This window comes from Salvelinus alpinus, chromosome 2, assembly GCF_045679555.1.
Source record: "Salvelinus alpinus chromosome 2, SLU_Salpinus.1, whole genome shotgun sequence".
Taxonomy (NCBI): domain Eukaryota; kingdom Metazoa; phylum Chordata; class Actinopteri; order Salmoniformes; family Salmonidae; genus Salvelinus; species Salvelinus alpinus.
In genome coordinates, this window is record NC_092087.1 from 79758263 (window position 1) to 79781958 (window position 23696).

The window sequence follows — 23696 nt, forward strand, 5'->3', positions numbered from 1 at the left end:
TGGTGGATCAAACTGAGCAGGTAGCCCACTTTAAATTGATTTGTTTGACAGAGTCAGACAACCATGAAATGCGAAACGGAGCCTGTGCATACCACAAAAACAGAATTCAGAGGTTTACATGCCAAAGCAGCCCATCTCCGGGGTACAAGCTTTCTCAGGTTTTTGTAAAACACAAAATAAATACTTCAGTATTCCGATAAATGGAATATTGATGTAAACGTGGTCAGTGGCTTTAACGTAGAGCCAATCTTGGGATTTGTCAACCAGCAGCAAAGATAAAAAATAAATTATATATTTGAAATCCAAAAGATTAGGAACTGTGAACCACATTCCCTTTTACTACAAATTGTACTGGCAACCAACAAGCCAAAGGTAGACATTAAACACAGTATTTCAAAACACAAGGAGGCACTTTTAAAGGTACAATATTTTATTGTTTTACAAGTAATGCAGGGTAGCATGAGCAGCAGCAACTCCCTGGCCGACGCAAAAGCATACAGTGGAAGCTTAGTGTCAGCAACAACTCAGAATTGTCAACCAAAGGATGAATCTACCATTGCAATTCTGTTGATAGATGATTAGTACAAAGGATTTCAAAATCAGAACGCAACGTTCAGATTAGTGTAAAAAAATGTACATGACATTGCATCCCAGTAGCTGTTCCCTTGTGGTGGGGTTTCTTTAGCAGGTTGTCAGTTTTTAGCAGGTGGGGATATGCTTGGTTCAGAGAAGCCAACGTCACTACGGTCCTTGAGAGCATCTCCACTATCAAAAAGGTATAAACTCCCCAGTGGTGTGGCAGGTTTGGGAGTAGACAGTTTTGCCATTCTCATACACCGATTTGTAACTATATTGGGACGAGAACTGACTGTTCAAAGATGCTGCCTTGAACGCTGCTGGAGCTGACACATTGGGTGCTTTCATTGTCACCGTCAGACCGAAAATCCTGAGAAACATCACTGCTGCTAAAATCCATGTTTCTTGAGGAGTTGGCCCTCCTGTTCAAGGCCTGCGGCTCCTGCCGAGGCAAGGGCGCCTGCGGCTCCTGCCGAGGCAAGGGCGCCTGGCGAGGCAAGGGCTCCTGCCGAGGCAAGGGCGCCTGCCGAGGCAAGGGCTCCTGTGGCTCCTGCCGAGGCAAGGGCGCCTGTGGCTCCTGCCGAGGCAAGGGCGCCTGTGGCTCCTGCCGAGGCAAGGGCGCCTGTGGCTCCTGCCGAGGCAAGGGCGCCTGTGGCTCCTGCCGAGGCAAGGGCGCCTGTGGCTCCTGCCGAGGAAAGGGCGCCTGTGGCTCCTGCCGAGGCAAGGGCGCCTGTGGCTCCTGCCGAGGCAAGGGCGCCTGTGGCTCCTGCCGAGGCAAGGGCGCCTGTGGCTCCTGCCGAGGCAAGGGCGCCTGTGGCTCCTGCCGAGGCAAGGGCGCCTGTGGCTCCTGCCGAGGCAAGGGCGCCTGTCGCTCCTGCCGAGGCATTTGAACCAGATTCCGCACTTGATGAGGCAAAGTGGCCGGTTGCTTCACCTAAGTTATTTGGGCCAGTCGTGACGCTTGCTGAGGCATTGTGGGTGGCTGCTTCCGAGGCATTATGGGTGGCCGCTTGCGTGGCACTGTGTCCAGTTGCTTCCGCTGCCGAGGCATGGTGGCCAGTTGCTTCCGAGGCACCGTGGCCATTTGCTTCACCTAAGGCATTTAGGCCAGTCGTGACGCTTGATGAAGCATTGTGGCCAGTTGCTTCACCTAAGGTATTTGGGCCAGTCGTGACGCTTGCTGAGGCATTATGGGTGGCCGCTTGAGTGGCACTGTGTCCAGTTGCTTCCGCTGCCGAGGCCCCTTGGCCAGCTGCTTCACCTAAGGTATTTGGGCCAGTTGTAGCGCTTGATGAAGCATTGTGGCCAGTTGTTTCAGCTAAGGTATTTGGGCCAGTCGTGACACTTGAAGCATTGTGGCCAGCTGCTTCACCTAAGGTATTTGGGCCAGTCGTAGCGCTCGATGAAGCATTGTGGCCAGTTGCTTCAGCTAAGGTATTTGGGCCAGTCGTGATGCTTGCTGAGGCATTGTGGGTGACTGCTTCTGCTGCTAAGGCACGGGATCCGGTTGCTCCACCTAAGGTATTTGGGCCGGTCGTGACGCTTGCTGAGGCATTGTGGGTGGCTGCTTCCGAGGCATTATGGGTGGCTGCTTGCGTGGCACTGTGTCCAGTTGCTTCCGCTGCCGAGGCACCGTGGCCCGCTGCTTCACCTAAGGTATTTGGGCCAGTCGTAGTGCTTGATGAAGCATTGTGGCCAGTTGCTTCAGCTAAGGTATTTGGGCCAGTCATGATGCTTGCTGAGGCATTGTGGGTGACTGCTTCTGCGGCACGGGATCCAGTTGCTCCACCTAAGGTATTTGGGCCAGTCGTGACGCTTGCTGAGGCATTACGGGTGGCTGCTTCACCTGCCGAGGCACGGGAGCCGGTAGCTTCCGCTGCATTGTGGCCAGTTCTTTTTAATTGATTTTGGGGAATATATCTATAATTACCTACAAAAGAAAATGAAGTTTCAAATCGTAAAATGCCAGCATTTGAAGTTCTGCCATTTATACAGTGTTACTTTTACTGAATTAAATGTGCAGAACAAAACACACCTTTAGGTGGAGGATAACAGGTTATCCCTCCAATTAGCAGGCAACAAATCCAAGAAATTCTAAATAAAAATAAAAACATCCTAGTCAGTTAAATACAGCTACCTGTAAAACATGGAAGACAAGGGAAACAAACTAGAGCCATACAACTTACCTCAAAGACATTTCAAAACTCACAGCCATTTTTCTCATCAAACCTCAGTATTCAGAACTAATGGTAGCCAGAAGCCTTACCAGGAGATCCCTGATATTTTATCTGATTGTCTTTTAGCTGTGCCTTACAAAGGAATCATAGACCCTTCTAATCTGGCTGGTTAATTAAGTACATCTGCAAGCCACTGAACATAATTTCCATTGGTCCAATTTCCCAATTGAGATTAGGTGCGCTTGATTTCATTCAGCTGGTGTGCTGGAGGGTTTGCGCTTCATGGACAAATCCAATGGTTTTAAAGAGTGAACTCTACCTACCCATTGCACTGGGTGAGCTTAATCAAGTGCACCTTTATTTCATGCTAATTAAGATCCTGCCAGGGGCTTTTGCAGGTGCAACCTCAGTGGTCCGGTAGAAGTGTGTTGTGCAAAAATATATTTTAGATTTTTCAAAGTAGCCTCACTTTGCCTTGATTACAGCTTTGCACACTCTTGGCATTCTCTAAACCAGCTTCATCTGGAATGATTTTCCAACAGTCTTGAAGGAGTTCCCACATTTGCTGAGCACTTGTTGGCTGCTTTTCCTTCACTCTTTGGTCCAACTCATGCCAAACCATCTCAATTGGGTTGAGGTCGGGTGATTATGGAGGCCAGGTCATCTGATGCAGCACTCCATCACTCTCCTTCTTGGTCAAATAGACCTTACACAGTCTGGAGGTGTGTTGGGGTCATTGTCTTATTGAAAAACAAACGATAGTCCCACTAAGCGCAAACCAGATGGGATGGCGTATAGCTACAGAATGTTGTGGTAGCCAGTGTACCTTGAATTCTAAAAATATCACAGACCGTGTCACCAGCAAAGCACCCCCACACCATCACACCTCATCCTCCATGCTTCATGGTGGGAACCAGACATGCGGAGATCATCCGTTCAGCTACTCTGCATCTCACAAAGACACGGGGGTTGGTCTTGTTTTGGTTACTACATGATTCCATATGTGACTCACCACCTTCGGTCTTATGTAGTAAAATGTGAAATGGTGTTTTTTCTACATCTGCTAAAAGTAGAGACTCAGAGCTACAAAATGGTATATCATATACGGCATTTGAGGAACAATGGTAAAGTACTTCTGCTTTGAAAGTTGATCAACTTTTAATCTCACTTTTGAGAAAATCCCCTTTGAATGTTTTGGTATCTAGTTTAGAGCTCTTCTTTGTCTACACCCATTCAGCATCGTTCACACCCTCTTAATAAGCTTTAGCCCCACCCATCTTGTTTCGCTTTCAGAGCACACACTTGACGCTCTGGCCGATGATTTGTTTACCTCTGGATAACATGAAAACAGCCTAACCAGTTCTGCTGAATACAATTTCATGACTCTTTCTTGCAGACGTTTACTGACACCGGCCATATTCAACGGGTGTTGTACACACGTCACGTAGCGTTAGCTAACGAGCCAGCCAGCTAACGTCAGCTAGTTAAACAATGAATAAAGTGGCAACAATGCCACAGTGCTGGGAGCTAACCAACCAGGTCCAATGTTAGCTAGCTAACATTAGGCTCTAACTAGACAAGCAAACGGCTCTGGGAAACAAATAATAACGTCAGCTAGGGAACCAGCCAGCTAACAGTACACTTAGCGTGAAATGAAACCACTTTGTCAAAATTAGAAATGTGTCATATCTGAAAATGTAGTTAGCTAATGCTAGACTATAAACATGCATCATGGACGCATCTCCCTGTCATGAATGCCATACCACGGTTGCACGGTTTGAAGATGTAATCCGGAGACAGGTGTTTTCTCCATCTCTTTAGCTATCATACTCTAATTCCACTGATTTTCTCCAGAAAACGGAGAGCAACACTTATGCAGCTCCACTATACAAAACTTTTTTTTTAAAGCGGCGTTCGACAGGATTACCAAAACAGACTGACGAGCTCAACTAGACAGACAACTTCAATGGCAGACCAATCCGAACTCCTCTCGCTGCATGTCCAGCCCACTCATTATCTCAGACAATCATGGCTAGTGAGAAGTTTGCTTACTTTTACTGTGGCTTAACCAGCAAGGCTCATAATTTAACAATTGTATTTGTATTTACAGATGGCATACATGTTTGTTATTAAGGCAGATGAAAGTTCACATGTTCGAGAAGGAATTTCTGCCAAAAACGCATTTTGATTTTTACGTTCAAACGGCTCTCCTGTGAAGTCGTGACTTGCGACATACGCCTAGTTTCCTGAATCAGGTCACATATGTGTTATTTCATAGTTTTGATGTCTTCACTATTATTCTACAATGTAGAAAATAGTAAAAATAAAGAAAACCCTTGAATGAGTACGTGTGTCCAAATTTGAGTGCTACTGCATGGTAGACAAGATTGTCCGAGAACACAGAATTTACATTGTTTACATAAAAGCAGACCATTGAATGCATATACAATTTCATCCCGTGTCATGAGTCTTTGGTCAAACAGGCATGTAGACCCAAGCTTTTATTTTGAACAACCTGTAGCGAAGGTGAAAAGATTAGAAAACCAAAGAATTAACTGAACAGTAGTCATTTTTACTACCGAATGCACACCACCTGTTCTCAATTAACAAGCATTGGACACGAGAACCAATATCTCAGAGACAAGGCATTTTTGAAAGTAAAATTGTTTATGGATTCCATCATGCTAGAGCAGCAAGAGCACCAGCAACTTCCTGGTCGAAACAAAAACAGATAGAAATGTAAAATGTGTAAGCAACACAGAATGTTAAGTAACCAATGTCAAAAACATTTCTCACCATTAGAGCTTCTAGAGGATGAATCCATTCCTGTTGATAGATCTATGGTTAGTACAAAGGACTTCCAATTCAGAGCAAAGTTCAGAGCAGGTTAAAGTTACCCATTACCTTTCAGAATCCTTCACTAGTGGTGGATATATGCTTGGTTCACCAATGCCAACATAACTGTCCTTGGGAGCATTTCCACTGTCAACAGGCATAGCCTCCCTAGGAGTGTAGCGGGTTTGGGAGAAGACAGTTCTGCCATTCTCGTAGTGTGATTTGGAACTGTAGGAATAGATTGGGATGACACCAGACTGTTCAACAATGCTGGCCTGAGAGCTACCAGAGGCACCACCTTCAGTGCTTTCGTGGTGCTTCTGGACCATTTTAGCTGGATACCACACGTCGTGAGGCTGCTGGGGCATAGGGGCCGATTGCTTCTGTGCCAGATGCCACACTTGCTGAAGCATGGCAGCCGGTTGCTTATGCTGCTGGGACGTTTGAGCCGTTTGCCACAGTTGTTGGGGTATGCCAGTCAATTCCTTCTGAGGTAGATGCATAGGGGCTGGTTGCTTCTGGGAAAATTGAGCTGGATGCCACACTTGCTGAGGTGGCTGGGGAATGGCGGTCAGTTCAATTTGCTGCTGCGGTTCAGCGGCCGGTTGCTTCTGCAGCTGGGACTTTTGAGCTGGATGCAACACGTCCGGGGGCATGGTGGCTGGTTGCTTCTGCAGCATGGTGGCCAGTTGTTTCTGCAGCTGGGGCATTTGAGCTGGATGCAACACGTCCGGGGGCATGGTGGCTGGTTGCTTCTGCAGCATGGTGGCCAGTTGTTTCTGCTGCTGGGGCATTTGAGCTGGATACCATGCATGCTGGGGTGGCTGGGGAATGGTGGTCAGTGCTATTTGCTGCTGAGGTTCAGCGGCCGGTTGCTTCTGCAGCTGGGGCTTTTGAGCTGGATACCATGCATGCTGGGGTATAGCTGTTGGTTGTTTCTGCAGTAAAAGCATTGGGGCCAGTTGCTGTTGGGGCATTTGAGCTGGATACCACTCTTGCTGGGGCATGGCGGTCAGTTGCTTCTGTGGTAAAGGCATTGAGGCTGGTTGCTTCTGCTCCTGGGGAAATTGAGCTGGATGCCACACTTGCTGAGGTGGCTGGGGAATGGTGGTCAGTGCTATTTGCTGCTGAGGTTCAGCGGCCGGTTGCTTCTGCAGCTGGGGCTTTTGAGCTGGATACCATGCATGCTGGGGTATAGCTGTTGGTTGTTTCTGCAGTAAAAGCATTGGGGCCAGTTGCTTCTGCTCCTGGGGAAATTGAGCTGGATGCCACACTTGCTGAGGTGGCTGGGGAATGGTGGTCAGTGCTATTTGCTGCTGAGGTTCAGCGGCCGGTTGCTTCTGCAGCTGGGGCTTTTGAGCTGGATACCATGCTTGCTGGGGTATGGCGGTCAGTTCCTTCTGCCGCCGAGTTGCAGCGGCTTGTTGCTTCTGGACCATTTTAGCTGGATACCAGACATCGTGAGGCTGCTGGGGCATGGGGGCCAATTGCCACACTTGCTGAAGCATGGCAGCCGGTTGCTTATGCTGCTGGGGCATTTGAGCGGATTGCAACAGTTGTGGCGGAATGGCGGTCAGTTCCTTCTGCGGTTGATGCATAGGGACTGGTTGATTCTGGGGAAATTGAGCTGGATGCCACACTTGCTGAGGTGGCTGGGGCATGGCAATCTGCTGCTGAGGTTCAACGGCCGGTTGCTTCTGCCGCTGGGGCTTTTGAGCAGGATACCACACTTGCTGGGGCATGGCAGTCAATTGCTTTAGCAGCATTTGAGCTGGATGCAACACTTGCTGAGGTTGCTGGGTTATGGCGGCAGGTTCCTTCTGCTGCTGAGGTTTAGTAGCTAGTTGCTTTTGCTGCTGAGGCATTTGAGCTGGATGCCACACTTGCTTGGGCATGGTGGCCGGTTGCTTCTGGGGTGGACGCATTAGGGCTGGTTGCTTGTGCTGCATTTGAGCTGGATACCATACTTGCTGGGGCATAGCTGTTGGTTGTTTCTGCGGTATAGGCATTGGAGCCGGATGCTTCTGGGGCATGGTAGTCAGTTCCTTCTGCTGCTGAGGACCAGTAGCTGGTTGCTTTTGCTGCTGGGGAATTTGAACTGTATACCACACTTGCTGAGGTAGCTGGGGTATAGAGGCCTGTTCCTTCTGATGCTGAAGTACAGTAGCTGGTTGATTCTGGGGCATTTGAGCTGGATACAACACTGCTTGAGGCTGCTTAGGATAACTGGCCGGTAGAGTCTGCTGTTGGGTCATGGCGGCCGGTTGCTTTTCCTGCAGGGGCATTTGAACTGGATACAACATTTTCTGAGGTGCCTGGGGCATGGGGGCCAGTTGCTTTTGCAGGATGGCAGCCAGATGTTTCTGTTGCTCTTCGGTCAGCTGCGCTTGTAAGGGAGCTGTTGGAGAGTTGTAATTACCATATCCTTTAGACCTAAGTGAGCCTGCATAGAGCCATGCGGCATCAGAACCTGGTGCAGGACTCCCATCACCTAGGTTAGAATAAAGTAAAGTAAAATGCCAGCCTTTGAAGTCATTGGAACCACAACTACTATTTGAAATGAATGTGTAGAAACTCACTTGATGTAGAACAGGTTATCCCTCCAATTAGCAAGTAACAAAGCCAAGAAACTCTTAAGGGGAAAAAAGTATGTTATAAACATAGCTACCTGAAGGACAAGGGAAACAAACTAGATCAATACTTTCAAAAACCTACCTGAAAGCGATTCCAATTATCACAGCCATTTTGCACCTCAAAACCTCCACGGTAATCAGAACTGGCAAGCTTTTTGGTTCCTCCTTTAAATCAAATCCCAGACCCTTCTAATGTCATTGGATAATTAAGGACAGCTGTAAGCCCCTGAACTACATTTGAGTCCTAATTCCAAATTGACCCCTAAATCCTTCACCCTGGACTAAACACTTCTGTGAATCAGAAATGATTGAATAGGTATAAGCAATATGGCCACAATTGCATCCAGCCTATCAGAAGGCAAGGTGAAGCAATTTCCATATTGCTTTAACCTATCTGATCGTTTCAAATGCCCATAAGTGACTAAGTGGTAGGTGTAGGGGCTAGGGGTTGATTTGGAATTCAGAAATTTACTCAGGTGTGGTTGATTCTCTAATTGAGTTCCTGACAGGTTTGACAGCCCTTACTCTAAAGCACACTTCAAACTCATTACACAGAGGGCCAAGTGTCTGTGGGTTTTCGTTCCTTCCTTGTACTTGATTGCTGAATTAAGGCCACTAATTACTCCCCTCACCTACAGTAGTTGTCTAGGTCTTAATTGAAAGTTTAAAAAAACAAAAACCTACAGACACTAGACCCTCCATGGAATGAGTTTGACACCCCTGCTCTAAAGTTGGAAACAAATTTTGTCTTGGCACTTCATTGATCGGTTTAAATTATTGCTTGTACAAAATTCACTTGGTTCATTTGAAGATTAGAGACTAAATGAACAGTTAGGCACCACTATTTTACACATGCCTTTTAAACAGTGTGTTTCATTCAGCATAGCAACATTAGATGATTAACATGTTTCAGTTGCACCTAGTGCAACATCTTGGACAAATTCTGAAATCAGACAGACGCCAGTTAAACACTCACATTATGCAAACACACCACACACTTATGCTTTTGATGATCTGAGTCTTTAATTTTTCAGAGGCAAACATATAGTAGGGCTCGTTTGAGTGGCAGGGCTAAAGCAACTGACTGTAGACCAAAGTCAAGAAGTAAAGTCAGGAGAGGTGCATCTGCGACAACCGAAATTTGGATACTAATGTTGTTTTCCAACAGCAAGGCTCAGATCACCATGGCAGTGTTGCCATTGTTTATAAAAGGTTTCGTTTATAATGTCAAAAAAACATGTCTCCAACACCCACTCACAAACTGAAATAATTTGTGTGTACATTATACAATCAATAAATGAGAGAGAGCCTCAATCACATCATTCATTTATGCACTGTAGGCTACACATTAACTGCAGCAAATTGGTTCCTGTTTCAGTCATGTTTTTGTTCGCGTGGGTCAAACAAAAACACTAATGATTGGTTGACAATGGAGCCCCCACATGACAGGTGATGGCTGCAGGATGAAGTTGGTGAAGAGCAATTGCAGAAACTTGGAGTTTCTGCAGATTTTTGTAAAGTTTATGCAGTCGACATATAGACTCAAGTCGGAAATGTTTCATCCCCAGAAAGCAACACACTTTGAAAGGCGGTGACCAACAATTGTCACCGACTTGACAATAGTGATCAGCTCGAAGGTGCCCACTATCTCCATAAAATGTCTCCCTCATGTGGATGAAATAAAACACAAGACAACAACCCATCACATCATCCTCTGACCGTCTACCCTCCTTTATGGAAGCATTTTTTTCCAATGTTGTCTCAGCTTTGATTGCAGTACACATCCACAAACACATAAACTCGAATGCAACTGTTTAGATAGCTATGCATATATCTCCAGCCCCCTTAAATCTGCCAAAGTGTTTTCCCTATTCCGACTGATGGTTCCGCTTTGCATTCCATCTCTGATAATTATACTTGATTTCAAGTCTGTGCCTTGAAAATTCCAATCTCCTTTTCTTCTCCTGTCTCTTTCAGCACAGCAGGCAGACATTCTGTTCTTTTATATTCACCCCAAGTGCTCCAATCCTTCTTTACTTTATTGTACGGCCCTTAATGTCTAGAAATCTGCACTAACTCCCCTCTTCCACTGCTGTAGGCTGGCCTACTGTAACTGGAACGCAAATGTATGTCACTTAAATCAGACCTGGGTTCAAATACTATTTAAAATATTTCAATCAATTTCAAATACATTCAAAGAAAGTATTCTGATCTTTTATTTGAAAAGATAAGTTAAATGTTATGTATTTGGAAATAAACTTGGAAAGTGTTTGAAAAACTCAAAATCACACACTAATTGACACTCTAATGTATTAAATAAGTATTTGAAAATACTGTCAAATAATACAATTTGTATTATAACCCAGATATAACCCAGATACTGAAATACACATGTTTTTGAACACAGGTCTGCACTTAAATGTAGCATTTGCATGTAAACACACAAAGATGTATTGTATTGTAGTATACTGCATCATATTTTATTGTATTTGTTGTTTCTTTGCGATTGCATTTGAAATCCTCAACTGTTATTTTTTCTGAAGACAGATTCCAATTCTTCTTTCTCTGTTAGACCCTCCAGGCCCTATTAGTCTACTGAGGTCAGTCAGTTGCGATTGTAACCATCACATCCAAAATCTCAGTGGTGAGTAGCCACTGAGCTGTTGTCAACTCGCAGATGGCAGACTTGCCCTCACATAAACACACACCATGCCCACCAGAGCACACACATAGCCTACATAAGATTCAGGCAGAAATCAATACTGACTCCAAAACAGACACAATTATTATCACAAAGCTAATTATTTACATTCATTTATTTGTTTATTTTACAACTCAGTTTTAGGATAAGGTACTACTGCCTGCTTCACCTCCTAAAATTAAGGAAAAAGTATTTGGGAAGCAATGTAGATAGATTATATAGAGGAAACTCAGTATAATTTACTGCCTCTTTCTATATATTATCAAAGCCACTGAAATGTATACTGCTCCATAGACATGGGTTCAAAATGAATTTGTTTCTTTCAAATACTTTTTTAGCTGCTCTCATCTGTCACTCCAGGCAGGCTCAATCAACCCTCAAAGGCATTTGAAAGAAAACCAATACTATTTGAACTCAGGTTTGTTTTCACCTCAGACATTGAGATCGCCTCTTATGAGTGAGTGGAGATCTCTCCCTCGGGCATGAGCCATTTCATGTCTGACACGCCGTCCTAAATGCCCACCCGGGGAAGGTCACGTGACATCAGGCCGAAGCAGCACAGAGATTTTTCATTGGACTTCACCCTGTTTACCAGCACAAACAGGAACTGTGACAAATAAATCATAGTTATGTTCAGTAGGGCACAGCGTAGCAAAACGTTCTGCAACCAAAACTAAAACCAGTGGTTTTATTGGACGAGTAGTTCAATATATATATGAATTTTGTTGATGGGCAGTTCCTTATCTCCTGCATTTGGTAAGGGTTTTCACAGTTCACAGAGCAGTTCAAAACATCTGACTCCAATTAATCAATTTACAAATTCAATTCAAGCTGCAATTAAAGAGTTGATTCAAAATAACTTGTTCCAAATAGTGGATTAGGGACATTATCTTAAGATCTGAATCAAATAGCCAATAAAATAGAGGTTTTGGTGAGTTGCTCTTTTCAGGTCCAGTAGATGCTTGCCTGCTTTCACCTTTTCAACAAACTCTGGGACCAGAGCTCCTGACCTAGCCGGTCCTTGAGCACTTCATAGTCACCACTCCCCCTGTTGATGAAGAGCAGGATGTGCCCCTTCACCTCTGACTGGTACAGACCCACTGCTGTCTGTGTGAGAGAGAAAGAGAAAAATAAAAAGAGAGAGAGCGAGTGACGAAGAGAAAGACAGAGGTGTGGGAAATTGATATCAAAATAGGCATGTGACAGTACATTAACTGTCTGTAGATATAGTCTGGTTATATGACTGAACATGAAAGGCTAATAATACAAAGATGTGATGCCAAGGTGTAGTTTTAACAAGTAACAAGTTGTAGTTTTAACAAGTGTAAATTTGCTGTCCAGGTATTTGTAATGCGAGTCAAGCAGGTGATTTCTGATGGAAATTTTGGACGGTTGCTTCTGCCGAGTCATTGTGGACGGTTGCTTCTGCTGAAGAGGCATGCGAGCCCGCTCCTTTTGTTGCTGGGACATAGGAGCAGGTTCCTTTTAATGAAGTGTGGAGAATATATCTATAATTTAACAAAGACAAAAAACAAAGACAAAAAGTTCAAAATAGTAAAATTCCAGAATTTGAAGTCATTGGAACTATACAAATGCTGTTTTTTTTTACTTAATTAATTTGTGTATAACAAACAGCTTTAGGTATAGGATAACAGGTTGTCCCTCCAATGAATAGATCAATTGAAGGTCAGCATTCTCATAATATACAGTTAGTGAATGATTTCAGCAACAGTACTTGGTTTAGAAAAATGTACATGTTCAAAGACGATCTGTTGTGTGTAGAGAATATTTGAGTTAATTGACATATTCCCAACCAATTGTGTTTTTTGTTCGTTTCTTGAATTGTTTGGAACTTATTTTTTTACTTATTTTGTACATAATGTTGCCGCTACCATCTCTCATGACCAAAAATAACTTCTGGACATCAGAACTGCGATTACTCACCACGGACTGGCAGAATCCTTTTTTTTCCTTTAACGAATCCGACAAGCCCGACGTGAATGACATACTGCTTTTCCGGGAACAGGCCCAGATCCCCGTGATTTGTGTGAAGAGAAGGTGGAGAAAAAGTGGCCAGAGGCTGGACTGCCTTCTGAGAATTAGTAGGCGATCGAATAAACCCCCACTTCCTTCCATTCTGCTAGCAAACGTGCAGTCTTTGTAAAGTAAAATAGATGACCTACGCGAAAGATTAAACAACCAACGGGACATTCAAAACTGTAATATCTTATGCTTTATGGAGTCGTGGCTGAACGACGACATTATCAACATACAGCTGGCTATCCGGCAGGATAGAACAGCGGCGTCAGGTAAGACAAGGGGCGGTGGACTATGTATTTTTGTAAATAACAACTAGTGCACGATATCTAAGGAAGTCTCGAGCTATTGCCCTCCTGAGGTAGAATATCTCACGATAAGCTGTAGACCACACTATCTACCTAGAGAGTTTTCATCTGTATTTTTTGTAGCTGTCTACATACCAACACGGACTGAGGCTGGCACTAAGACCGCATTGAATGAACTGTATTCTGCCATAAGCAAACAGGAAAACGCTCACCTGGACATGGCGCTCCTAGTAGCCGGGGACTTGAATGCAGGGAAACTTAAATCCATCTTACCAAATTTCTATCAGCATGTTAAATGTGCAACCAGAGGGAAAGAAACTCTGGACCACCTTTACTCCACACACAGAGACGCATACAAAACTCTCCCTCACCCGCCATTTGGCAAATCTGACCATAATTCTATCCTCCTGATTCCTGCTTACAAGCAAAAATTTAAGCAGGACACACCAGTGACTTGATCAATAAAAAAGTGGTCAGATGAAGCAGCTGCTAAGCTACCGGACTGTTTTACTAGCACAGTCTGGAATATGTTCCGGAATTCCTCCAATGACATTGAGGAGTACACCACGTCTGTCATTGGCTACATCAATAAGTGCATCAATGACGTCATCCCCACAGTGACCGTACGCACATACCCCAACCAGAAACCATGGACTACAGGCAACATCTGCACTGAGCTAAAGGCTAGAGGTGCCGCTTTCAAGGAGCAGGACGCTAACCCGGAAGCTTATAATAAATCCCGCTATGCCCTCCGACAAACCATCAAACAGGCAAAGCATCAATACAGGACTAAGATCAAATCGTACTACACCGGCTCTGACGCTCGTCGGATGTGGCAGGGCTTGCAAACCTTTACAGACTATAAAGGGAAGCACAGCCGAGAGCTGCCCAGTGACACGAGTCTACCAGATGAGCTAAACTACTTCTATGCTCGCTTCGAGGCAAATAACACTGAAACACGCATGAGAGCAAAAGCTGTTCAGGAAGACTGTGTGATCACGCTCTCTGCAGCCGATGAGTAAGACCTTTAAACAGGTCAACATTCACAAGATCGCAGGGCTTGACGGATTACCAGGACATGTACTGCAAGCAGGTGCTGACCAACTGGCAAGTGTCTTCACTGACATTTTCAACCTCTCCCTGTCCGTAATACCAACATGTTTAAAACAGACCACCATAGTCCCTGTGCTCAAGAACACTAAGGTAACCTGCCTAAATGACTACCGACCCGTAGCACTTACGTCTGTAGCTATGAAGTGCTTTGAAAGGCAGGTCATGGCTCACATCAACACCATTATCCCAGAAACCCTAGACCCACTCCAATTTGCATACCGCCCTAACAGATCCACAGATGACGCAATTTTATTGCACTCCACACTGCCCTTTCCCACCTGGACAAAAGAACACCCATGTGAGAATGCTATTCTTTGACTACAGCTCAGCGTTCAACACCATAGTGCCCTCTAAACTCATCAATAAGCTAAGGACCCTGGGACTAAACACTTCCCTCTGCAACTGGATCCTGGACTTCCTGACTGGCTGCCCGCAGGTGGTAAGGGTAGGTAACAACACATCCACCACACTGATCCTCAACACAGGGGGCCATCAGGGGTGCGTGCCCAGTCCCCTCCTGTACTCCCTGTTCACTCATGACTGCATGGCCATGCACGACTCCAACACCATCATTAAGTTTGTCGACGACACAACAGTGGTAGGCCTGACCACCGACAACGGCGAGACAGCCTATAGGGAGGAGGTCAGAGACCATGCCATGTGGTGCAAGGACAACAACCATTCCCTCAACGTGATCAAGACAAAGGAGATGATTGTGGACTACAGGAAAGAGAGGACCGAGCATTCCCCTATTCTCATCGACGGGGCTGTACTGGAGCAGGTTGAGAGCTTCAAGTTCCTTGGTGTCCAAATCACCAACAAACTAACATGGTCCAAGCACACCAAGACAGTCGTGAAGCGGGCACGACAAAACCTATTCCCCCTCAGGAGACTGAAAAGATTTGGCATGGGTCCTCATATTCTCAAAATGTTCTACAGCTGCACCATCGAGAGTATCCTGACTGGTTGCATCACTGCCCGGTATGGCAACTGCTCAGCCTCCAACTGCAAGGCACTACAGAGGGTAGCGCGAACGGCCTAGTACATCACTGGGGCCAAGCTTCCTGCCATCCAGGGCCTCTATACCAGGCGGTGTCAGTTGTGTCAGGCCTTAAAAATTGTCAAAGACTCCAGCCACCCTAGTCATAGACTGTTTTCTCTGCTACCGCATGGCAAGCGGTACCGGAGCGCCAACTCTAGGTCCAAGAGGCTTTTAAACAGCGTCTACCCCCAAGGCATAAGATCCAGAACATCTAATCAAACGGCTACCCAGACTATTTGCATCCCCCCCTTTACACCGCTGCTACTTTCTATGGTTATCATCTATGCATAGTCACTTTAATAACTCCACCTACATGTACATATTACCTCAACTAACCGGTGCACCTGCACATTGACTCTGTACCACCCTGTATATAGTCTCGCTATTGTTATTTTACTGCTGCTCTTTAATTACTTGTTACTTTTATTTCTTATTTGTTTTTAACTGCATTGTTGTTTAGGGGCTCGTAAGTAAGTGTTTCACTGTAAGGTCTACACCTGTATTCGGTGCAATTGACTAATAAAATTTGATTTGATGCCTACCTATAACTACATCTAAAGTATGAACATACTGTATGAGTAAGGTCTGACATTTCCCCACTGGATATTGACCATGTTAACATGAGCACAGCAGTCTGGATTGTAGCTCATATCCCACATAAGGTCTTATTCGGGATGAGCTCTTTACATGTACTTTTGATATCCCGCTCATGAGTATCCCTGTATCCATGAATAAACAGAATATTCCTCATTTAAGTGTATGGGTTAAATGGAATAGTAACTGAAATATGGACACTGACGGCAGGACTATGCGCGCGAGAGGGTAGCTCCAGGTCATCTATAAATCTATGCTAGGTTAAGCTCCGCCTTATCTCAGCTCAATGGTCACGATAACAACACCCACCCGTAGCACACGCTCCAGCAGGTATATCTCACTGGTCGTCCCCAAAGCCAACACCTCCTTTGGCCGCCTTTCCTTCCAGTTCTCTGCTGCCAATGACTGGAATGAATTGCAAAAATTGCTGAAGTTGGAGACCTATATTTCCCTCACTAACTTTAAACATCAGCTATCTGAGCAGCTTAGCGATCGCTGCAGCTGTTCAGAGCCCATCTGTAAATAGCCCATCCAATCTACCTACCGCATCCCCAAATTGTTTATATTTACTTTTCTGCTCTTTTGCACACCAGTATTTCTACTTGCACATCCTCATCTGCTCATCTATCACTCCAGTGTTAATTTGCTAGAGTGGGGTAACATCTCACAGCAAGAACTGGCAAATCTGGTACAGTCCATGAGGAGATGCACTGCAGTACTTAATGCAGCAGGTGGCCACACCAGATTCTGACTGTTACTTTTGATTTTGTCTCCCCCTTTGTTCAGGGACACATAATTCCATTTCTGTTAGTCATGTCTATGGAACTTGTTCAGTTTGTCTCAGTTGTAGAAACTTATGTTCACACAAATATTTACACGTTAAGTTTGCTGAAAATAAACAGGTGACAGTGAGTTTCTTTTTTGCAGAGTTTATTAACTTCAGTTGCAGTGAAATTATAAAAATGTATCTTTACATTGTCTTGGGAACAGGAGTGGATAAATATTTCTATCAGCGTCTCAGGGAAAATGCAAATGGACGTGTAATGTGCAAGCAGACAGCATTTCAACCAAATAAAATACACCCAAGACTAACTGAAGTAACAATTCTCAGCTTTCCATTTCCTTAAAATCTGTCAATTACATTTGGCACAGGACCAATGTTTCCACTGTGTTCTAGCATGCTACCTGGTCCTTAAATAATTTTACCTGTTAAGATTACTAATGCATTCATTCTATCAACGTAAGACATGTGAGCACTACTTTAGTCTTCTGGGGCAACGAGTTATGACAGAAGAGAAGCTGCATGTATGAAACTATAGTTGACAAATGGCCTACCTAATGTAAGTAAGCAGAAACCTGTCTAAATTAGGGGTGAAAGTAGCCATTAAGCTCAGTTATGGTGGATCAAACTGAGCAGGTAGCCCACTTTAAATTGATTTGTTTGACAGAGTCAGACAACCATGAGATGCGAAACGGAGCCTGTGCATACCACAAAAACAGAATTCAGAGGTTTACATGCCACAGTAGCCCATCTCCGGGGTACAAGCTTTCTCAGGTTTTTGTAAAACAGGATTTGATGTTTACATGTCAACACAAAGTAAATACTTCAGTATCCCGAGTAACGGAATATTGATGTAAACGTGGCCAGTGGCTTTAACGTAGAGCCAATCTTGGGATTTGTCAACCAGCAGCAAAGATACAAATAAATTATATATTTGAAATCCAAAAGATTAGGAACTGTGAACCACATTCCCTTTTACTACAAATTGCACTGGCAACTAACACTGTTCTCAACCAGCAAGCCAAAGGTAGACAGACACAGTATTTCAAAACACAAGGAGGCACTTTTAAAGGTACAATATTTTATTGTTTTACAAGTAATGCAGGGTAGCATGAGCAGCAGCAACTCTCTGTCCGACGCAAAAGCATACAGTGGAAGCTTAAAGTGTCAGCAACAACTCAGAATTGTCATCCAAAGGATGAATCTACCATTGCAATTCTGTTGATAGATGATTAGTACAAAGGATTTCAAAATCAGAACGCAGTTCAGATGACTGTAAAAAAATGTACATGACATTGCATCCCAGTAGCTGTTCCCTTGTGGTGGGGTTCCTTTAGCAGGTTGTCAGTTTTTAGCAGGTAGGGATATGCTTGGTTCAGAGATGCCAACGTCACTATGGTCCTTGAGAGCATCTCCGCTATCAAAAAGGTATAACCTCCCCAGTGGTGTGGCAGGTTTGGGAGTAGACAGTTTTGCCATTCTCATACACCGATTTGTAACTATATTGGGATGAGAATTGACTGTTCAAAGATGCTGCCTTGAACGCTGCTGGAGCTGACACATTGGGTGCTTTCATTGTCACCGTCAGACCCAAAATCCTGAGAAACATCACTGCTGCTAAAATCCATGTTGCTTGAGGAGTTGGCCTTCCTGTTCAAGGCCTGTGGCTCCTGCCGAGGCAAGGGCGCCTGTGGCTCCTGCCGAGGCAAGGGCGCCTGTGGCTCCTGCCGAGGCAAGGGCGCCTGTGGCTCCTGCCGAGGCAAGGTGCGCCTGTGGCTCCTGCCGAGGCAAGGGCGCCTGTGGCTCCTGCCGAGGCAAGGGCGCCTGTGGCTCCTGCCGAGGCAAGGGCGCCTGTGGCTCCTGCCGAGGCAAGGGCGCCTGTGGCTCCTGCCGAGGCAAGGGCGCCTGTGGCTCCTGCCGAGGCAAGGGCGCCGTTGGCTCCTGCCGAGGCAAGGGCGCCTGTGGCTCCTGCCGAGGCTTTTGAACCAGATTCCGCACTTGATGAGGCATTGTGGCCGGTTGCTTCACCTAAGGTATTTGGGCCAGTCGTGGCGCTTGCTGAGGCATTATGGGTTGCTGCTTCTGCTGAGGCACGGGAGTCGGATACTTCACCAAAGGCATTTGTGCCAATCGTGAATTTTGATGAAGCATTGTGGCCAGTTGCTTCCCCTAAGGTATTTGGGCCAGTCGTGACGCTTGCTGAAGCATTGTGGGTGGCTGCTTCCGAGGCATTATGGGTGGCCGCTTGCGTGGCACTGTGTCCAGTTGCTTCCGCTGCTGAGGCATGGTGGCCAGTTGCTTCCGAGGCACCGTGGCCATTTGCTTCACCTAAGGTATTTGGGCCAGTCGTGACGCTTGATGAAGCATTGTGGCCAGCTGCTTCACCTAAGGTATTTGGGCCAGTCGTGACATTTGCTGAGGCATTGTGGGTGGCTGCTTCCGAGGCATTACGGGTGGCCGCTTGCGTGGCACTGTGTCCAGTTGCTTCCGCTGCCGAGGCATGGTGGCCAGTTGCTTCCGAGGCACTGTGGCCATTTGCTCCACCTAAGGTATTTGGGCCAGTCGTGACGCTTGATGAAGCATTGTGGCCAGTTGCTTCACCTAAGGTATTTGGGCCAGTCGTGACGCTTGCTGAGGCATTATGGGTGGCCGCTTCCGAGTCATTACGGGTGGCAGCTTGCGTGGCACTGTGTCCAGTTGCTTCCGCTGCCGAGGCATTATGGGTGGCCACTTGCGCGGCACTGTTGCCAGTTGCTTCCGCTGCCGAGGCACTGTGGCCAGCTGCTTCACCTAAGGTATTTGGGCCAGTCGTGGCGCTTGATGAAGCATTGTGGCACGTTGCTTCAGCTAAGGTATTTGGGCCAGTTGTGACGCTTGATGAAGCATTGTGGGTGGCTACTTCTGCTGCTGAGGCACGGGTTCCGGTTGCTCCACCTAAGGTATTTGGGCCAGTCGTGACACTTGCTGAGGCATTAAGGGTGGCTGCTTCACCTGCCGAGGCACGGGAGCCTGGTAGCTTCCGCTGCATTGTGGCTAGTTCCTTTTAATTGATTTTGGGGAATATATCTATAATTACCTACAAAAGAAAATAACGTTTCAAATCTTAAAATGCCAGCATGTGAAGTTCTGCCATTTATACAGTGTTACTTTTACTGAATTAAAATTTGCAGAACAAAACATACCTTTAGGTGGAGGATAACAGGTTATCCCTCCAATTAGCAGGCAACAAATCCAAGAAATTCTAAATAAAAATAAAAACATCCTAGTCAGTTAAATACAGCTACCTGTAAAACATGGAAGACAAGGGAAACAAACTACAGCCATACAACTTACCTCAAAGACAATTCAAAACTCACAGCCATTTTTCTCATCAAAACCTCAGTATTCAGAACTAATGGTAGCCAGAAGCCTTACCAGGAGATCCCTAATAACGTATCTGGTTGTCTTTTTAGCTGTGCCTTACAAAGGAATCATAGACCCTTCTAATCTGGCTGGTTAATTAAGTACATCTGCAAGCCACTGAACATAATTTCCATTGGTCCAATTTCCCAATTGAGATTAGGTGTGCTTGATTTCATTCAGCTGGTGTGCTGGAGGGTTTGCGCATCATGGACAAATCCAATGGTTTTAAAGGGTGAACTCTACCTACCCATTGCACTGGGTGAGCTTAATCAAGTGCACCTTTATTTCATGCTAATTAAGATCCTGCCAGGGGCTTTTGCAGGTGCAACCTCAGTGGTCTGGTAGAAGTGTGTTGTGCAAGAATATATTTTAGATTTTTTAAAGTAGCCTCACTTTGCCTTGATGACAGCTTTGCACACTCTTGGCATTCTCTCAACCAGCTTCATCTGGAATGCTTTTCCAACAGTCTTGAAGGAGTTCCCACATTTGCTGAGCACTTGTTGGCTGCTTTTACTTCACTCTATGGTCCATGTCATTCCAAACCATCTCAATTGGGTTGAGGTCGGGTGATTGTGGAGGCCAGGTCATCTGATGCAGCACTCCATCACTCTCCTTCTTGGTCAAATAGACCTGTGTTGGGTCTGGATTGTCCTATTGGACCTATTGTCCTATTGAAAAACTAACAATAGTCCCACTAAGCGCAAACCAGATGGGATGGTGTATAGCTACAGAATGTTGTGGTAGCCAGTGTACCTTGAATTCTAAATAATATCACAGACTGTGTCACCAAGAAAGCACCCCTACATCATCACACCTCGTCCTCCATGCTTCATGGTGGGAACCAGACATGCGGAGATCATCCGTTCAGCTACTCTGCGTCTCACAAAGACACAGCGGTTGGTCTTGTTTTGGTTACTACATGATTCCATATGTGACTCACCACCTGGATTCGGTCTTATGTAGTAAAATGTGAAATGGTGTTTTTTTACATCTGCTAAAAGTAGAGACTCAGAGCTACAAAATGGTATATCATACACGGCATTTGAGGAACAATGGGAAAGTACTTCTGCTTTGAAAGTTGATCAACTTTTAATCTCACTTTTGAGAAAATCACCTTTGAATGTTTTGGTATCTAGTTTAGAGCTCTTCTTTGTCTACACCCATTCAGCATCGTTCACACCCTCTTAATAAGCTTTAGCCCCACCCATCTTGTTTCGCTTTCAGAGCACACACTTGACGCTCTGGCCGATGATTTGTTTACCTCTGGATAACATGAAAACAGCCTGACCAGTTCTGCTGAAAACAATTTCATGACGCTTTCTTGCAGACGTTTACTGACACCGGCCATATTCAACGGGTGTTGTACACACGTCACGTAGCGTTAGCTAACGAGCCAGCCAGCTAACGTTAGCTAGTTAAACAACAATGAACAAAGTGGCAACAATGCCACAGTGCTGGGAGCTAACCAACCAGGTCCAATGTTAGCTAGCTAACATTAGGCTCTAACTAGACAAGCAAACGGCTCTGGGAAACAAATAATAACGTCAGCTAGGGAACCAGCCAGCTAACAGTACACTTAGCTTGAAATGAAACCACTTTGTCAAAATTAGAAATGTGTCATATCTGAAAATGTAGTTAGCTAATGCTAGACTATAAACATGCATCATGGATGTGTCTCCCTGTCAGGAATGCCATACCACGGTTGCACGGTTTGAAGATGTAATACGGAGACAGGTGTTTTCTCCATCTCATTAGCTATCATACTCTAATTCCACTGATTTTCTCCAGAAAACGGAGAGCAACACTTATGCAGCTCCACTATACAAAACTTTTTTTTTAAAGCGGCGTTCGACAGGATTACCAAAACAGACTGACGAGCTCAAATAGAGAGACAACTTCAATATGTTAGACCAATCCGAACTCCTCTCTCTGCATGTCCAGCCCACTCATTATCTCAGACAATCATGGCTAGTGAGAATTAATTTAATTTCTTTAACTTCTTTAGGGTAGGGGGCAGTATTTTCACGTCCGGATGAAAAGAATGCCCAGAGCAAACGGCCTGCTACACAGCCATAAAAGCTAGAATATGCATATTATTAGTAGATTTGGATAGAACACTCTGAAGTTTCGAAAACTGTTTGAATGATGTCTGTGAGTATAACAGAACTCATATGGCAGGCAAAAACATGAGAAAAAAATCCAACCAGGAAGTGGGAAATCTGAGGTTGGTCGATTTTCAACTCAGCTCCTATTGAAGATACAGTGGGATATTGGTAATGTTGCACTTCCTAATGCTTCCACTAGATGTCAACAGTCTTTAGAACCTTGTCTGATGCTTCTACTGTGAAGTGGGGGCAAGAGAGGGGATTGAGTAAAGTCTATCATGAGCTGAACATGCGCGTTCATGTGAGAGCGAGCTCTGTTCCATCGCACTACTGAAGACAATGGAATTCTCCGGTTGGAACATTGAAGAATTATGTTAAAAACATCCTAAAGATTGATTCAATACTTAGTTTGTTATGTTTTTACGGACTGTAATATAACTTTAACTTTTCGCTGGCCTTGCCCACGCGTCGTGAGTTTGGAAAGTGAACTGAACGCTAGAACAACAAGGAGGAATTTGGACATAAATTATGAACATTATCGAACAAAACAAACATTTATTGTGGAACTGGGAATACATTCTGATGAAGATCAAAGGTAAGTGAACGTTTATGTTATTTCTGACTTATGTTGACTGCACAATATGGCGGATATATTTGTGTCTTGATTGGGCTCTGAGCGTCGACTCAGATTATTGCATGGTTTGCTTTTTCCGTACAGCTTTTTTGAAATCTGACACAGCGGTTGCATTAAGGAGAAGTGCGTCTAAAATTCCATGCATAACAGTTGTATCTTTTAGCAATGTTTATTATGAGTGTTCCTGTAAATTGATGTGGCTCTCTGCAAAATCAAAGGATGTTTTGGAACTTCTGAACGTAAGGCGCCAATGTAAACTCAGATTTTTGGATATAAATATGAACTTTACCGAACAAAACATACATGTATTTTGTAACATGAAGTCCTATGAGTGTCATCTGATGAAGATCATCAAAGGTTAGTTGTCACGATCTCACAAGGATGACGCTGGAGAGACGAAGCAGGTACGGGGAGTAACATTTAATAAATAACGGACATGGAACGAGACATAAACAGCTTAGCAAACAGAAAAACAATCAATGCAGAAGCAGGGAACAGAGCTGGGGAACTGACACATATAGGGGAGGAAATGAACAGGTGATAAGAGTCCAGGTGAGTCCAATAACGCTGATGCGCGTGACAAGGAAAGGCAGGTGTACGTGATGGATGGCAGGAGTGAGTGATGCAAGGCATTCTGGCGCCCTCAAGCGCCAGGGGGAGGGAAAGAGCGGGAGCAGACGTGACAGTTAGTGATGAATTTTATCTATATTTCTGCTTTTTGTGAATCCTCTCTTTGGCTGGAAAAATGGCTGTGTTAT

At 45.0% G+C, this 23696-nt stretch overlaps 3 protein-coding genes across 7 annotated transcripts; all 3 read right to left on the minus strand.

Moving 5' to 3' along the window:
* Positions 1 to 412: 412 nt before the first annotated feature.
* On the minus strand, positions 413 to 2914 carry LOC139544451 (uncharacterized). Of its 5 annotated transcripts, none has more exons than XM_071351573.1 (4): positions 2763 to 2914; positions 2612 to 2670; positions 2366 to 2506; positions 413 to 2227 (listed from the first exon to the last, which is right to left on the minus strand). In XM_071351573.1, exons 1-4 carry the CDS (start codon positions 2798 to 2800, stop codon positions 966 to 968), a joined length of 1500 nt encoding a protein of 499 aa, XP_071207674.1. In that variant the 5' UTR covers positions 2801 to 2914; the 3' UTR covers positions 413 to 965. The 5 variants fall into 5 exon arrangements, with proteins under 5 accessions (XP_071207674.1, XP_071207666.1, XP_071207698.1 ...); XM_071351565.1 differs by having other exon boundaries at positions 413 to 1953; positions 2011 to 2506; XM_071351597.1 differs by having other exon boundaries at positions 413 to 1198; positions 1280 to 2506; positions 2763 to 2907.
* A 2487-nt stretch (positions 2915 to 5401) lies between these two features.
* On the minus strand, positions 5402 to 8429 carry LOC139544441 (involucrin-like). The gene is made up of 5 exons (XM_071351553.1): positions 8304 to 8429; positions 8168 to 8220; positions 5658 to 8079; positions 5550 to 5579; positions 5402 to 5465 (listed from the first exon to the last, which is right to left on the minus strand). Exons 1-4 carry the CDS (start codon positions 8330 to 8332, stop codon positions 5561 to 5563), a joined length of 2523 nt encoding a protein of 840 aa, XP_071207654.1. The 5' UTR covers positions 8333 to 8429; the 3' UTR covers positions 5402 to 5465; positions 5550 to 5560.
* A 3004-nt stretch (positions 8430 to 11433) lies between these two features.
* Positions 11434 to 20277, minus strand: LOC139541370 (autotransporter adhesin BpaC-like). The gene is made up of 7 exons (XM_071345961.1): positions 20131 to 20277; positions 19980 to 20038; positions 19399 to 19873; positions 18568 to 19341; positions 12313 to 12383; positions 11899 to 12029; positions 11434 to 11506 (listed from the first exon to the last, which is right to left on the minus strand). Exons 3-7 carry the CDS (start codon positions 19823 to 19825, stop codon positions 11434 to 11436), a joined length of 1476 nt encoding a protein of 491 aa, XP_071202062.1. The 5' UTR covers positions 19826 to 19873; positions 19980 to 20038; positions 20131 to 20277.
* Positions 20278 to 23696: the final 3419 nt, after the last annotated feature.

Excerpts from the sequence above, each read along its gene's own strand:
- LOC139544441 (XM_071351553.1), bottom strand. The coding sequence starts at position 8,332 with ATGGCTGTGATAATTGGAATCGCTTTCAG. Across the intron at positions 8,221-8,303 it reads ATAATTGGAATCGCTTTCAG|AGTTTCTTGGCTTTGTTACT; the intron begins GTAGGTTTTTGA and ends TTTCCCCTTAAG. Across the intron at positions 8,080-8,167 it reads GATAACCTGTTCTACATCAA|GTGATGGGAGTCCTGCACCA; the intron begins GTGAGTTTCTAC and ends ATTCTAACCTAG.
- LOC139541370 (XM_071345961.1), bottom strand. The coding sequence starts at position 19,825 with ATGCAGCGGAAGCTACCAGGCTCCCGTGCCTCGGCAGGTGAAGCAGCC. Across the intron at positions 12,384-18,567 it reads TGCCTCGGCAGGAGCCACAG|CAACAAAAGGAGCGGGCTCG; the intron begins GCGCACCTTGCC and ends CCTATGTCCCAG. Across the intron at positions 12,030-12,312 it reads ATGACTCGGCAGAAGCAACC|ACAGCAGTGGGTCTGTACCA; the intron begins GTCCAAAATTTC and ends TCTCTCACACAG.
- LOC139544451 (XM_071351565.1), bottom strand. The coding sequence starts at position 2,800 with ATGAGAAAAATGGCTGTGAGTTTTGAAATGTCTTTGAG. Across the intron at positions 2,671-2,762 it reads AGTTTTGAAATGTCTTTGAG|AATTTCTTGGATTTGTTGCC; the intron begins GTAAGTTGTATG and ends ATTTTTATTTAG. Across the intron at positions 1,954-2,010 it reads ATCACGACTGGCCCAAATAC|CTTAGGTGAAGCAGCTGGCC; the intron begins CTTAGCTGAAGC and ends TGGCCCAAATAC.